Source organism: Conger conger, chromosome 4 (genome assembly GCF_963514075.1).
Source record: "Conger conger chromosome 4, fConCon1.1, whole genome shotgun sequence".
In the NCBI taxonomy this organism is placed as follows: Eukaryota; Metazoa; Chordata; class Actinopteri; order Anguilliformes; family Congridae; genus Conger; species Conger conger.
The window spans coordinates 6,901,014-6,917,678 of record NC_083763.1 but is presented as its reverse complement, the minus strand read 5'-3'; the positions used below and the strand labels follow the sequence as shown (position 1 = coordinate 6,917,678).

The following is a 16,665-nucleotide window of genomic DNA, read 5'->3' as shown; positions in this document are numbered from 1 at the left end:
ATACAAAAATTGACAACCCAAAGCAGGTTTGTAGGAAAGTCTGAACGATGTTAAAAACCTCAGTCTTCAACTGCAAGTAGGGACATATGGCAAGCTTACAGTGGGTGCAGTTGTTTTTTTTTGTTTTTTTACGAGCTCTGAACATTAAGCTTAATTTCCACGGACGTGACAGCATCACCATTTTCTTTTTTTTTCTTTTTTTTTTACCCCCCAGTACCCCCCACCCCACCACCCCCAACCCCGGCAAGCTGTGGCACATCCTGACCCAATCAGAGGACACGGGGGGTGAAGGATGGAGGTCAAGGGGAGGGTGGGTATCTGGGTAACTGTGCAGCGGGGCAATGACTCCCCAACCCTCCTCTCATTCCAACCCTTTCCAGGTCGCTTTTTTTTCCGCCATTTTGTACACCACCTTCTACATTACAGCCTATCCATCCGGAAAGTGTCTTCCGTGGCGGGGTCTGCCAGGACCATGTCGGGGTCGTTCAGCATGTGCAGCCCGTCCAGGGTGAGGGGGTCGATCTTCAGCTCGTCCAGGGGGAACTGGGAGTCCGCGTCGAAGCTAACGTCCCCGACGCCGGCCAGAGAGTTGGTCAACTCCTTGGACAGGCTGGGTGGAGACTCGCCGGTCACTGAAAGCGCAGTCGGCAAGTATCAATGAGGTCAGTTGCAGCTCCAGACATTCAAATTATACGGTTCTAACTGACATTTATTGAGTTATTTCATAGGATTTTCATATTGGACATTCACATACATAGGGCGTCTGTCATTTTGCTCAAGGAAGAACTGCCCTGCATTTCAGTTTTGCTGTGTTAGGAAAGCCTTGAAGTTCAATATCTCAACACTACAAAGAACGCAGACAGAACCTTACAATCCCGAGGTCACAAGCACCTGGCGAACGGTTACTCGAACAATGCAGCCATTTTCTCCCACACTAATACAGACACTCTACACATGACACACAATAACATGGAGAACAGACGACTCACGTCGTTGAGAATAAGTCCAGTTGATGGAATATTGGATAAATACACTACAGTACAGGCCAGGAACGATGAGATGAGCGCTGTGTTATGGGCAGCCGCCACTATACCTGTGAGAATGATATTGGGGATGTTGCCATGGCTACTGTAGCCTAGCTGCTGGGAGTCCTGCAGGTTGCCATGGCTCCCTGTCAGACCCATCATGGCCGCCTGTGTGTAGTTGAGGGTGGAGCACTGGCTGTATAGGCCACTGGAGCTGATGGGGTTTTCAATCATGTTGAACTGCTCAAGCTGTGCAACGGAAAACAAACGCAAAAATGGCGACAGTCAGCGTACATTTAAATCTTTTACATTTTAGTCATTTGGCAGACGCTTTTAATCCAAAGTGACTTACAAGTGCATAGGTTCTTCCACAAGTTAAAGCATCACATCCAAAACTAGTAAAATGCACATGAAGTGCTGTTCTAAACAAAAAATAGTCATCATAAGTGAATTTTTAAATTCAAAAAATGTTACTTTGATTTTAGCTTGCATATCAAGATAATTATTATAATAAAATAATTATTAATAATGAATAATATTAAGTAATATTTGAGAATGCATTGATCTGCGGGCGAGCCGTACTGAGTGGGTGTTGGAGTTAGCTAACAAGCTGGAATAGCTTTGCGATATGTTTGCATTCTATTTAGTAAACAGTCTTACTCGAAAATTAAATGACCCCTCGATACTATGCTTACTAACATGTAAGCTAGCAACATCATAACGGTAAGCTTGCTTGGAAATGATTATAGAAATGGTTAGCTAGCTAGCTAGCTAGCCGCCATGCTAGGCCGGCTACCTACATCTCTAAGGAGAGCCATATCTGTTGCTGGATTTCAGACCAAATAATTTACGAGTGAATCGGTCATGGTGCATATGGCTAATTAGCTGATTGGGCCAGGGTAACTGGTGGCAGCAAAATCCTGCATACACACTGGCCCTCCAGGACTGGAGTTAACCCTGCATACACACCAGCCCTCCAGGACTGGAGTTAACCCTGCGTACACGCCGGCCCTCCAGGACTGGAGTTGCCCATTCCTGGCCTAGGGAGACCCAAGCTATTGTTGTCTCACCTGGTGCGAGAGAGCATTGGTCTGTCTGGAGGCCAGCTGCTGATCATAGAAGGAGTCTCCGAAGATGCTTCCCAGGATGGAGTTGTGCTGGAAGAGAAGAGGCGGCAGGTTTAACGCACACCCTCGGAGCCTCACCGGGAACAGAGCGCAGACACGTCTCTCACGACACAAACTAAAAACCGAACGAGACGACGGCGCCTGCCGGCACAAAGAAGACGAATAGACAGACCAACTGCCGCACACATTGGAGGTCATGTGACCTCAGTCATGTGACCTCAGCGTTGCTTTCCCCAGAGATCCGTTTTTTTAGAAGGTTTCACAAACAAAATGTCTGCTGCAAAAACAAAGTGGGTAACCGACTGCATTCTAGGTCACCGGGAGACTGATGATGGGCCCCGTGCAGAGAGATCATTGCGGGGAACGCAAAGTGAAACAGTTTAACATGGTGCTCAGAACATCTCTTGGGGAAACGCAGTCAACAAAAAGCTTGTCTCAGCCAAAAAAAAGAAAGAAAAAAAAAAAAGACAGAGCAAAACAAAACACAGAGCACAAGGGAATTTCACAAGCCAGCCAATTTCAGCCACTGCTGCGGATTTCGGTGTGTGAGCTGTCACCGGAAACGGCTTCAAAGGGCTTTCAGATCGCACATGAAACGAAGGTGTGCGCTGGGAAGCGACACCGGACGCAGCGGAGAGCTCCAGGTACAGGCGCTCCGGTGCTCTCACACACATCCGCAAAAACATCACATCATTTCATCCACCGCTAGGCAGGCTTTTATCCACAACAGGATGACGATGGCTGATACCATTTCAAATGAAGTATATTAACAAGTGTGTTTACAGTCACTGGATTTAAGAAGAAGAGTGGTCTCACTGGAACATAACTTACATATATTAATAAATATCAAAACAAAGAGTCCTGCATGAAATAATTTCTCCATGTTAACAAATTTTCTTCTGAAAACTTCACTGAACACATCTCTTTGCAGTAACTCATAACATAATGGAAAATAACTGGACTTTCATGCAGTACAAGAGAAGCTTGATTATTTCTACTTGAATATGGTACAAAGAAAGAAAAAATTTACATATCGGTCAGAAAATGAATGGACATTTCATTGTATTTCACAGTTCATTTTTTAAGTGTTTTTTTTTCCAGCTTTTGTTTACAGCAAATATTACATACATTTTCCGTAGTAGATCAGTCTTGCAGTTATCTGTAAACTCTCATGAATTACAGCACTCCCTAATGCACTCTCCATACGACCTTACAGCAGCTGTAGCCAAATTTATCTGTCTGATTCCCCACCGACCCAAATTAGGTATAAGCACGTTCCACCCAATAAAGGTGGTCAAGGGCTCAGTGTCCAGAGCCAGTTCCTGGGTGCGTGCGTGCGTGCACACACACACACACACACAAACACACACACGTACACACACAAACAGCGTTCCGCTGCATGTAAAACATCAAGCTGTTTCAGAAAGTACACTACTGAACATCACAACAGAAGGAAAAAAGCCAAAACCACATGCAATGTTGTTCAAGTTTATAATTGCAGTAATAGCAGGGTTAATAAATGTTCTCAAAAGACACAAAACCCCAAAAGGTTTTGTGTACACATTTTGATGCAGCCATGCTTTTAAAACCAAAAATTCACAAAGTCTTACAGTCAACACAACCTTAAAATAGCATTTCAGCTCTACAATCCTGAGTGGTAGTTCCTATCTAGTGCAGTCTTATCCAGTGGACCAGAGCTGTTAATTACTTCTTCATCTTTCCAAAAATATATGTCCATCTGATTAAATATCCTTAAACACTTTTATTAAAATATTTCAGACCTTGCCATGGTCCACAGCTACTAAATGATATGTAAGTTTTCTGAAATATCTCACTGTCTCCCAGTAACATCCGGAAGGAGACCGACTTATGTGCGAAAAAAAGGAGCTGTTATGAACCAATGAGTCAACCAAAACAAGCACAGTAGCAAACAAAAACAGGGAACAGACACGGGGTTTCCTCTCGATAAGACTTTTCTGATTCACCCCTTCCATTTATAAACAGAGAACTAGCACATACTGAGCGCAGACATGAACCAAAACAAGAAACAAAACCACATTAATATCGCATCAACCGACTACACAAGGCGACATATCTGTTTTGCGGGGAAAAAAAAAGAAAAGAAAAAACAGAAGTCTGTGGTGCAGACGTTGCCTAGGCGATGTGAGATGCAGACAGAGCGAGATAGCGAGGCGGGCGTTAGCGGGTGGACAGGAGCGCTCAGGCTGATGACATCATGGGCGCTAATGTGAGCAGCTGCTGGATGGAGGACGAGGCAGGCCTCAGCGCAAAAAAAAAAAAAAAAACGAAACGAAATAACAAAAGAAAGTAAAAAAAAAAAAAAAAACCAACAACAAATAAAGAAAGCAGCGGGTGGATACGCCCTTACTTGAGGCGAGCCGCCGGGGGAGAAGCCTTGATTGGAGACAGGAGAGGTTGGAGACTGGTTGGCGGGAGACCCAGCCTGACTGCGGTACTGTTGGAGGGAAGAGGCCTACACAGGATAATGTTACAGTTAAAGACGGGCAGAGCCCCCCGATGGGGGGGACATCTGAGAGCGCTGTGCCTACGGTCGAGGGGGGGGGGGGGGGGGGTTAATAAATGCGTGTACAGACAAGAGACACCTCGCTGAACCACAACTACACACGGCACGGCGCTGCCCGCCAACTGCCCTGATCGCCTCTGTGGGGGGGTTCAACAAAATGGCGGCTCGGCCTGTGTCCAGAATATCTTCTCAAGAGATCTCCTCTACGTTTAGACAAAGCACTTAAGCTACCCTCCGGTCTAGTCAGGGCGTGGTCATGGTTTTGTGCAGAACATTTGCAAGAGACATGGGTTTTCAAGCGGAGCGAAGTGAATGGTTCCACGGCTGCAGGTTTCAGTGGTAGTGCAGACGCTTGTTCGAAAGTTGCTGCGAGGTTAAGTCAGTTCTTTTTGAGAAATTTCATAGATGTGCAATTGGAGAGGGAACCGAGTTTCCCTAATGACTACAAGTATTAATAATTACGTGCTGTTACCAAAGCTGGGGAGGGGAGACTGGATAGTATTTTATGCTTAAAAGAAACAGCACAAGGGAAAAAAGGGAAAAAATTATTTCTTTTTTCCCACCCCGATCAGAAGCCACTGCTGGACGTTCAAAGGATTCAATTTTTTGTTGAGCTTATTAGCTCTGCCATCTGAAGGAATCCGTCCGCTTCAAGACCCTCACAACGCTATCCGGCTAGGGACGCATTCACCACACCGCTTCCCCTTTCCGCCAGCTATCTGACGGCATAAAAAGGCCTTTTCTCAATCGACCGGCCCGGCAGGGAGGATCTGGCATTCTCTCAGAAGTACAAGCGCACGCTCTGAGAAGAGGAGCACAGTGAGGATGGCGGAGGACAGCTAGGTGAGGAAGATTCTCCGGGGAGAAAACCTAGACTGGGCCCAAGACCAGAGCTGACAAAGGCAGATACAAACACTGGGACAGCTGCGGGACTATCGTCTCTCATTCACAGATTCTACACATCTGGCTTCTTCACACACTGATTATGGAAGAGCATTACATTACATTACATTACATTAATAGCATTTGGCAGACGCTCTTATCCAGAGCAACGTACAACAAAGTGCATACCCGTAACCCAGGGATATACGTGCGCTGAAAGAGGGAAGTACAATTTCAGCGGCTAACAGTACAACAAAGATAAGGACTGGGGGCCTATTTGATAAGAGCACTGCTCAACAGTAATATGAGATACATACATCTCGACTGTATACAAAAATGGTGTTGAAGCTTTGATGAGAGTGCTGTCGTAATCAGGAAACTACCAGCATTTCATTTGCGGTAGAAGATAAAAGGACTGCTCTGGAAGCCTCACCCGAATGCACCAGTTGTAGGACTGATATTTCCCATCTGAATGGCTGTGAATAATGCCATTTGTTCAGCGTTTTAACACACATTCAGTTTTAGGCGCAAGTAAAAAAGACAATCTGTCAAGCAGAGATGCTTTCAGAAAATAATGAAATCAATGGTTTAAAATATCAAAAGACCAGTGGACAGTTAAAAAAGAAATCAAATCGATATTTTTTGCGACTAGTCTTGGCCTTTAAAACTGCATCAATTCTCTTAGGTACACTGTCCTGCATTTTCATAAGGAATGCAGAAAACAAAAAAAGAATGATTAAAATATCTTATATACCTCATTTATAGAAAACAAAAATACTTATGCACAGTTCTGTACTGTAGAAGCAGCAAGAAATTAGGCCCTCCACTGATGATGAGGTGTCTGACAGAGGATGAACATTTATGATCCAGACACATCTGGGAGGTCTTATCCGGGGATGCCAGGCGAGAAGGAGGTCTATCCAGTCTAGCAATTTAACATTTAATCAGTCTCTAATCAGCCAACTGAGGCACAAGGTATGGGATGGGTCCTCCATTGGCCCTAAAGCCCAGTCTCCACCAAACAGCCAAGACGAGACGAAACAACACCAGAGAAAAATCGCATAACATCCGTGTTTAAATCTCAAAACGTCCGCGAGTATGGACTAGGCAGTCCACACCAAAGCGGCAAGTAAATAAATAAACAACTGTTTCCATGACGACCCGAGTTAACTGTTAACGTTAAATAACTAAAACTCATCTAAAACTGTTCTAAAACTCTAAAGCTTAAGACTTGACAAGCTCAGTTTTCGAAACGCCAGCCGCAGAGAGCTGACGTTCTAAAACTGGACAGTTCACACCGATAAAACTGTCTTCTAAAAACGCTCTAAACCCGTCTCTTCGTGTCTTGTCTCGTCTCGGCTGTTTGGTGGACACTGGGCTTGAAGCTGATATCCCGGTTGAACTACCCTTCAAAAAGACTTTTTCATGAACATCTACTCAACATGTCAATGCAGATGGCTCACACAAACGATTATACATCCCAACGTCCCTCAAAGCCAAATACCAACAGTCCACAGGGCCGCCAATTTCTTACGCAACTTTCAGTGACTCAGCTCCATTCAAACTGGTTTTGACTTGTCATGGTTTGCCGATCTATAAAGGCATTATTTAAAGGCCAACATGAGCAAAACGACAGTTTTCCCTGTTACCGTATGAAGCTAATCTTGGACAGACTAATCTATCTGGCAACCCTCTAGCTGGAGAATGCCTAATGAGTCCAAGACTGCAGTGGATTTCTGCATCGTGTGGAAGCAGTTTTTGCTCAGACTGGCGGGTTTGTTTTATGTTAAAATGGCAGCAACTGGACATGATCGATTTACGGCACAAATCCACATAACACATTTCAAGGTACCCGGCTGTGTACATGAAATCTCTTCTGTCTGCAATTTCCTACATGCATCCTGTTTCCACCATAACCACACAAAGCAACTCCCACTACAGCACGAATATGTGGGCTGACAAAACACGCACTTTAGTCAATACAGCCAGTAGTTTTTCCAGGTCAAAGAGCCACATACAATTCTTTCTGCAGTTTCTGAATGGATTTGAAAGCGAGCAGACCTTGCTCTGGACAATGGCACCGATTTGCGTGCTGACTCCGTTGGACAGATGTAACCCTTTGGATTACTCAACTCTACATGACGGGGTAAGCTCTGAGAAATGATTCAGTGTCTCTTAATAGTCTAGTTCTGTACGACAGGTATCTTATGTCAACTTGAAATGAAATGATAGCAGTCATTTGTCAAAATCCTTTGACTAAGCAGCCTCTAAACTTTCATTTTATGGTCTGAGAAGGACGAACAGGAATAATGTTGATACCACAATATGCAACCATCACTACATTTTGAAATGCTGTACTGTACATTTCTCTGAAAACCTTTTTAAAATCATGTTGAGTCCACATGTGCAACAGCAATTCTGCAACAGTAATCATCTCCAATGAGGATAACAGTAATATTCTGTGAAAACAGGAACCTGCCATAATCAATTAAAGAATACTGCAGAGCGTTGTGATGATTGACATTTACACTACATAGGTGCCAGGCACTAATTGCTAGATTATTATGTTCAGTCATGTTTTACGTACCGTTACTCAATGAAATTGAAATACCAGTTTGAATAGGTAAAAAAAAAGAAACTTGCAAACCACAATTTCAATTTGCAGTACTATATACATCTATAAAGAGCATTGGTGAGGAATGAATCCTCTTGACTTCATAAAATCCATATTTTAAACTCTCAGTTACATTATTGTGTAATTAGTCATTAACTGATTTATGCAAAAAATAATGCTTAGTCAAGCCTGGTTTTCGCCAATCAACAAACTACAAGTGCGTTGTTGTAAAAATAGAGCTGTGGATGATTGTTCACTTGGCCATGGCCACTCCAGACTACAAACAAGAGTTCAGTTTCTATACGCTGGCGAGTACCGTCGCATTGATTCAGAGGGGTATGACAAACAGAACGGATCATTTGTACAGTCTGATGGTTCTGGCTCGACACAAGGAGGCAACAGATTGGCCCACTGGGACCGGGCGAGGGCTGTCTAACGGACGCGTCTCACACTTCAGTGACTGACGCCAGACAGTCTGCAAACAGGGGATTACCACAGGATCCACAACAGCGCCATGACACTGAAGCAGGAAATTCAAGATATTATTTCCAGCCAGTACCCCCCCCCCCCCCCTCCCATAACAACACACCACTTCCACACAGAGACGGAGGCCTGCGCAACAGACGCAAGGCGATTTGTGATTCCCCCCCATTCAAGTCTAAACATTCCAACCTAACAAAATATAATATAACCTCCAAGAACACAAGATTTATGTCTATAATGAGTGAGATGGCTGTCAGAAATTTATTTGAGCTCCGCCTTTACCAACAACACCGTGACATCCGTACACAACCGCCGATTTTCTTGAGCTTCGACACAAGAACAAACGACATTTCGTTTAGAATCGCCGTGCACTGCCAACTGCCCGTATTTACTGCGCGTGACCAGGCCTGCACTGGTGGGTCTGTGCTCTGTATTGTTTCACGAACAACCACTGGCAGTGGCTAATGAGCGAGCGTGGCTAACGAGCGTATACCCAGGGGAGAAATGCCGGCTATGCAGAAGTGCGGCTGCTGTTGGTGTGGTGGTGGATTGCAGGGATGGGAGATGGCAGGATGGGGAGCCGGGGGGGGGGGGGGGGGGGAGCGAGGAGGCCTGGTGTTTTATCAGCTCATGTCAGGCTGTCGGGTAGAAATGGCGCAGCAGCGATGTGGATGGGAAGTCAAAAGAAAGGAGCAATGCCCTAAAGTCCCGAAGCCAATCACAAAGGGTCTGTCGCCGTTACAGTACATAATCAGTTGGGGGGGGGATATATCGAAGAAGATATATCTCGTGTTATGGAGGTCAAGGGTGGGGTGGAGTCCATGGGGTTGGACTTTGACCGGGTGCGTCTTCCTCCTGAAGGAGTCCCGACTTTAAACACAAATTACCACTCGTCTCAAATTCACTTGTTAACATGGAATCTGGCAGAAGTTTTAATCAAGCAGGGCAAATTCAACATGTCCTGCCTGACTTAAGACATAAAGAACAAACAATTTCTTGTAAAGGAGCAAACAAGTGATCCGCGGACAAAATATAAGATCCGTAGGACAAGAGTAAGATTTCATCCTCTCAAAGTGTGAACCGAGGGTTAAGTTCTCGGCTATATTTACTTTTAATCTCCCTCGCCGTTAGAACGGAACGGCTGCAAATTGGACGCAGATCAATTTCAACATGCTTTCATAAATATCGGATATCAGAAGCAGGAGGGTGCAGCCAACCCGGCCCGGGATCGCAGCGCCAGCTCACCGAATTGATGTCGATGCCGACCGAGGTCTGGCCCTGGCTCCCGGGGCTGGTCTGGGACTGGGTGGCGCTGGTGGTGACGGAGAGCGGGGGCAGCTGGACGAGGCGGATGTTCTGCTGCAGAGGCTGCTGCTGCAGGTCGGTGCCCACCTGGCCCTGCGAGGTCAGCTGGCTGAAGAAGGGGTACTGGGAGAGCTGCTGCTCCAGCGTCAGGGCGTCCATCGTCACGGCCTGGGGGAAACGCAGCTGAGCGGTTAAGGGCCCGACGGCGGACGATTGTGCGTTTGACCACCTCGGTCGCGCACAGAAAACGTGGTGAACTAGCTCATGTCACACACGAAACACGGTCAACCAGTTCAGTCACACTTACACGACACGGTCCACGATCTCAGTCACACACAAAACATGGTCAACCAGTTCAGTCACACATACAAAACACGGTCCACGATCTCAGTCACACACAAAACATGGTCAACCAGTTCAGTCACACATACAAAACACGGTCCACGATCTCAGTCACACACAAAACACGGTCGACTATCTCGCTAACGAACAGAAAACACGGTCCACCATCTCAGTCACACACAAAACATGGTCAACCACCCGGTCAGACATCCGTCAACCGTCTGTCACAGAGAAAACAGTCAACCACCTCAGTCACACAGACACACACACACACATAAACCATGGTCAACTACCTGAGTTACGCACACAAAACAGGGTCAACCTGTGTCACATGCCAAACATGGTCAACCATCTCAATCACATACAAAACAAGGTCACCCGGCTCAGTCACACGCATAACATGGTCAATCACCTCAGTCACACACAGAAAACATGGTCACCAATCTCGGTCACGTGCGACCGCTCACTATCTGTCACATACAAAACACGGTGTACCATCTCACTCACACACACAAAACACAGGGTCAACCACCACAGTAACACTCACACCAAACACGGACCGCTTCTGGCATTCACAAACATTTCTGTGACCACGGTAAAACACAGTCACTGGATATACTGAGGCAGTTCACTTTCGTGTGTATATATGGGCGGGAAAATCTTTTAACATCAGCCTGAACATTTTTCATACTTCTGTTCAGTGTTCCCGACCGTTGTTCTGAACAGCTCAGAAACTGCTGCGTTAACTGTTTTACCCTTCAATATTTATAAATTCCCCTTGCTGCTTGCATCCCATCCCGTCTTCCCCCGATATCATCGTGAATTGGTCGACCAACAACTCTTTATTTTCCCATCTCTCTGTCACTGCTGCAACCGAGCTCCTTTTTCGATATTTCAGAGCCCCGCATTATGATTGCGCACTCTTCAGAGGTAGCCAACTTCAGAGGTAAAGTTTTAGAATCGCTTTATGATTGCTCTGAGTATTCTGGCACAGGAAGCACAGGACCTAAATTGCGAGCAGCCGACGGCGCACGGGAGCATCTGATGACTGTTTATCTCCGATGCAGCCGCACCAAGAGCACTTACGGAGTGCAAACGCGGCTGCTTTTGTTCGGCGACAGTGCCCTTGAAAGCTCAGCGGAATGTCATAATTGTTTCCTTTGCAGGGTGCGATTTAACTTTGGATGGTCGGGAAAAAGATGCTGCTTCTAAAAAAACTTGCACTGCGCTAAAATACTGAGCTAATCCATGAGCACAGTCACAATGAACCATTGTTCGATCTGGCACTGTGGTACGAAAAAAAAAAATACAACTCTTGAAATTGAAAATTTCACCACTGCTTCTCCAGCACACAGATTTCCCATCTAAAGAATGGCATAATCTGGACTCTTTGCCTTTCGTTATCGAGGGATTCAACTCCTCAGTCAACGAGGATAAGAATATCACATGGCATTGGGACAGTTCCTAGCAATCTGGAAATGCTAAAAAACCAACGGGAATCTAATTAATATTTATCTGCTAGAACGGGTGCTTTCTTCGACAAAAAGCCAGAGCTTGTTGCATAACCAGCGCCTCTTTTTGATAGTACACTGTACCCTAACAGGATATATCACAGCCAAGCCCCTTATGTAGTCAAGTTCTAAAGCAACACTTTAATTTTGAATCTTTTCTGCTCAGTAGTACAGTAATACATACATGTAAGATGGAAAGAGGAAGGTCTCCCAAACTTGATGAAAATGCTGATTAACTACAGGAATGGCAGCTGTCCAGAACCTTTTAATCCATTCCAAGGCAAGACACGCAATGCAATTAGGCTGTAGTGCACTGTCCGTCCTGTGGTGATTGAATTAGAATGTCTGCCGACTTGGGTAGCTCCTCGTCTCTTACTCCCAGCCACTATTCCACCATTAATCAATGTGTACCAACCGTATTGTGAATATGAGAAGATGGTGTGAATGTGTGGCCCGCAGACGTATTGGCATCAGTACAGGAGTACACGCACCTCAGTCACACACACAAAACAAGGTCAACCACCTCAGTCACACACAACTGTTCGTCACATACCAAACACGGTGAGCCATATCACGCACACACACAAAACAAGGTCAGCCACCTCAGTCACACACAACTGTCAACTATCTGTCACATACCAACACACGGTGAACCATCTCTCACGCACACACACAAGACACAGTCAACCACCTCAGTCGCACACACGCAGAAGCTGAGAAGGATTTGCGACGCACAGAAAAGCCAGAGACTGGAGCAGTGGAGGTGGGGTACCTGTGCGATGGTGAGGGGGGGAGACAGGGTCGGGGACAGTTGCTGGGGGGCCTGTTGGTGGTGGGCGTCCGTGTTCAGGTTGAGCGGGACCACGTTCTGTTGCCTGCGCTGGGATGGAGCGGTCATGGTGGGCTGGGACGTGGTGACTCCTGCAGGAACAGAAATGCCTTCAAAAGTCTGTCCACAGTGACAACTCAAATTATATACACAGCGAGTCACAAAAAAAATATATATATATTTTGCCTTATCTTTCTTGTACAGGTAGCAGTTGAAATTGTACTTCCCTCTAGGGTCTTTCAGCGAACTTATCCCTGGTTATGGGTATGCACTTTGTTGTACGTCGCTCTGGATAAGAGCGTCTGCCAAATGCCAATAATGTAATGTAATGTCTTGGGACAAAGATTTTTTTTTCTTCCTTTATTTGGCTCTGTACTGCGCAATTTTACATTTGTAATCAAGCAATTCAAATGGAGCTAATATGCAGGTTTTCAGCTTTTATTAAAGAGTAAATCAATACAGTTTGGTTTCACCAGGTAAACTTTACAGCACTTTTTACATACCCCCCCGCCCCCAACCCCACCATTTCAGGGCACCATAATATTTGGGACAAATGGCTTCACAGGTGCTTCTGATAGGTCATGTGTGTTTAATCTCGTCCTTAGTGCAGGTATAAGGGAGCTTTCAGTAGCTAGTCTTTATTCTAGGATTAATAAAATCTTGAAAATATGCCTACTTTGTACTCAAGGTACATCATCTTAAATACATAAAATTTCCGTGTTTGTTTTGCTGTACTATGTTGGCCTTTGACGAGAAATAGATTTTCCTGCTACCGTGTCTGCATTTTCATTACAGATGCCCTCTGTGCCAAGTCTAAAGAGCTGTTCCTCTATTCGACAGCCATGTGGGACACCTCCAGGAAGACAGTGTTCTTTACAGAGGGCGAGAGGGGAGGCCAATCAAAAACCCTCGTGTGCCGTAGCCGAACAGCCCAGCCTCGCTCTGCTCACTGCCCTGTAAAAGGTCTGCACCGTGTTTTAATTTTTATTTTATTTTATTTTATTATGAAATTTTGCATTCTGCCCAAGCTGCACCAGGCCTTGTGAGAACACGAAATGGGAACAACCAGCTGCTTTTTATTCTCGGGGATTCCTCACAGTTCTTTAAATTGCTTGCCTGGCACCCACACCCACAGAGGGAGGGGGGCGGGGGGGACTGTGCCAAATCGTGCAGTTGCCTCTAAAACAAGCACCCACAAGCCAGTGACTATTCCCAACAATACAGGCCATAGAATGCTAGTGCCTGCTCATTATCTCTGACTGCGGCACATCAATGAAAATTCACTCAGATAACTCCAGGCACTGCAAAACAAGGTTTTTTTTTGATAAGACTGAAGTTTTTTTTCTTCTTATCTCAAGTAGACAATATTAGCTTGTTTTATATTACTGTTTGCTTGACAAAAAGTGACATTTTCTCACCCCATTGGAAAATCTTGAAAATGAGTCAATATTTCTCACGTTATTGGCAGTTATTTTTGTCTCATTGAGCAAAAAAGTTAAAGAAATAAGATTTAAGTACAAATATGACTTAATTATTCAGTGTCAGTGCGCAAACTGACATTTAAAAAAAAAAATACTGCATTGGGATTTGGTTAATCGAGGTCTCAGGGTGGAATCTCCTCGAAGATGGCTCCGTGTTGCCAATTAAAAACTTTTCAAATAACAGCCTGCCTCTTGACTCATTTCACTCTTTGACTATTCCCTATCACACAAGCAAATTATTGTTGTGTTGTCTCACATCGCTATCAAGCCAGACACGTAATGGCATACATGCTGTGTTACCAAATCACAAACAGTGGATACTGTACATCTACTGTAATTACCAAGAGAAGGAAAGGGAGCAAATTCAGCCAGCCACAAGGACGTCTCTACAACATGGAGACCAGATAATTTCTGAAATTACGGTCAAAGTTCTGTGGACAGTTGTCTAACGTCAACCTACACGAATGACCGATTTATTATGAAAGGGAAAGCAATTTCATTTTATATGGTTTCACAGACAGTGAAATTGATTCACACTCAGCATACGCCCTTACTAGTGCCTGTTGTGAACTGTATGCAAGGAATAATGTCGACATCACAACATGCAGGAGGAGGAATCCCCTCCCCCTGCTTTTTCGGAGTGACTCGGGTCCTGACAAGATGGCGGCGCCGTTACCGTGGCTGGCAGCGCTGATGCCCAGGTGGGTGAGGTTGGTGGCCAGGTTGCCCGTGCTGTTGGAGGTGCTGAGGACGGGGAAGGAGGCCGCGTCTTCGGGGTCCAGCGGAGTGGGCAGCGGAGGGGGGAACTGGATGTTGGTGAGGTCCGGCAAGGACCCGCCGGTGTTGTGCGTGGCCGGGATCAGGGACGTGCTCATCTCCTGGTCTGGCGACGGAAATATGCTGCGGCGGACGAGAGCGAGGAAAACGTGAAGCCAAAATGAAGCTCAACGCATAGCTGAATTTGCTGAAACGGGAAACGTAAAGCCAAAATACTAGTAATGATAATAACAAGTTGTTATTTAGCTGACGCTTCAATCCAAAGCGATTCACAGTTGATTTGACTACGTGCCGAGACGATCCTCCCTTGGAGCAACGCCTTATGAACCACCAACCTTCCCGGTCTCAGTCATGTACCTCAGCCACTACCCTACAGGCTGACCCTGAGAAATACTGAGGAAAAGTTCAACGCACAGACTTTGCCGAAACGGATTCTGGTTGCTTTTTTTTTGTGAGGAACCACTGAAAAACAAAAGCAACAACAACAACAACAACAACAAAAAAAGGAGTGAGGATGGCAGTTTCTTCCTGCAGAAGTGATTATGGAGGCATCTTCAACGGCCCCCGCGCTGCTTCCTCCGCCACACGGCCCCTCCCCTCGGTGCGTGAGTCATGTTGGAGTCGGAGCGAGTTTCGCTCACGCTGCCGCGCGATCCCTGCCCTGGCTCCCTGCCCTGGCTCGCAGCCTCGCTGCTGTCTGTGCCGCGAGCCGCCACGCCGTCCGCCCCTGCCGCCCACCCACAGGAGCTGCGCTAACTGCGCTAACACACTAACCTCACAGCCCACAGGAGCTGCGCTAACTGCGCTAACACACTAACCTCACAGCATACAGGAGCTGCGCTAACTGTGCTAACACACTAACCTCACAGCACACAGGAGATCTGCTAACTGCGCTAACACACTAACCTCACAGCACACAGGAGATCTGCTAACTGTGCTAACACACTAACCACACAGCACAGAGGAGATCCGCTAAATGTGTTAACACACTAACCACACAGCACACAGGGACTGCTAACTGTGCTAACACACTAACTTCACAGCACACAGGAGATCTGCTAACTGCGCTAACACACTAACCTCACAGCACACAGGAGATCTGCTAACTGTGCTAACATACTAACCACACAGCACACAGGAGATCTGCTAACTGTGCTGACACACTAACCACACAGCACACAGGAGATCCGCTAAATGTGCTAACACACTAACCACACAGCACACAGGGACTGCTAACTGTGCTAACACACTAACCACACAGCATACAGGAGATCTGCTAACCGCGCTAACACACTAACCTCACAGCATACAGGAGCTGCGCTAACTGCGCTAACACACTAACCTCACAGCATACAGGAGCTGCGCTAACTGCGCTAACACACTAACCGCACAACACACAGGAGATCTGCTAACCGCGCTAACACACTAACCTCACAGCACACAGGAGATCTGCTAACTGTGCTAACACACTAACCGCACAACACACAGGGGCAGGTGCCAGAACTCCCCACCGGCAATGAAACTCACAAACACACAGTCACTGACACAAGCATGCAAATAAACGATTACTGTAGACACGGCACCGCCATTTTAGCACTGGTGTACTTAGTGTACTGTACCAGAAATGTCCAAGTATTGAGATGAATTGTGGTGGGGGGTGGGGGGTGAGGTGGGGGGGTTGTACCACTTCGCAATCAAACAGTATTTTTAGATTCGAAAGGGGAGAGGGGTATGTTAAACCGGC

At 46.0% G+C, this 16,665-nt stretch overlaps 1 protein-coding gene across 2 annotated transcripts in view; it reads right to left on the bottom strand.

Annotated features, from left to right (window-relative positions):
• Positions 1-245: 245 nt before the first annotated feature.
• Positions 246-16,665, bottom strand: part of LOC133125766 (CREB-regulated transcription coactivator 1-like) — a 32,926-nt gene continuing 16,506 nt past the window's right edge. For both annotated transcript variants that reach the window (XM_061237339.1, XM_061237340.1), the window contains 7 exons: positions 14,821-15,044; positions 12,607-12,755; positions 9,922-10,149; positions 4,542-4,646; positions 2,096-2,182; positions 1,094-1,274; positions 246-632 (listed from right to left, as the gene is read on the bottom strand). In XM_061237339.1, coding sequence (XP_061093323.1) covers positions 421-632; positions 1,094-1,274; positions 2,096-2,182; positions 4,542-4,646; positions 9,922-10,149; positions 12,607-12,755; positions 14,821-15,044 — 1,186 coding nt within the window. In that variant the 3' untranslated portion in view covers positions 246-420. The remainder of the gene's footprint in view (positions 633-1,093; positions 1,275-2,095; positions 2,183-4,541; positions 4,647-9,921; positions 10,150-12,606; positions 12,756-14,820; positions 15,045-16,665) is intronic.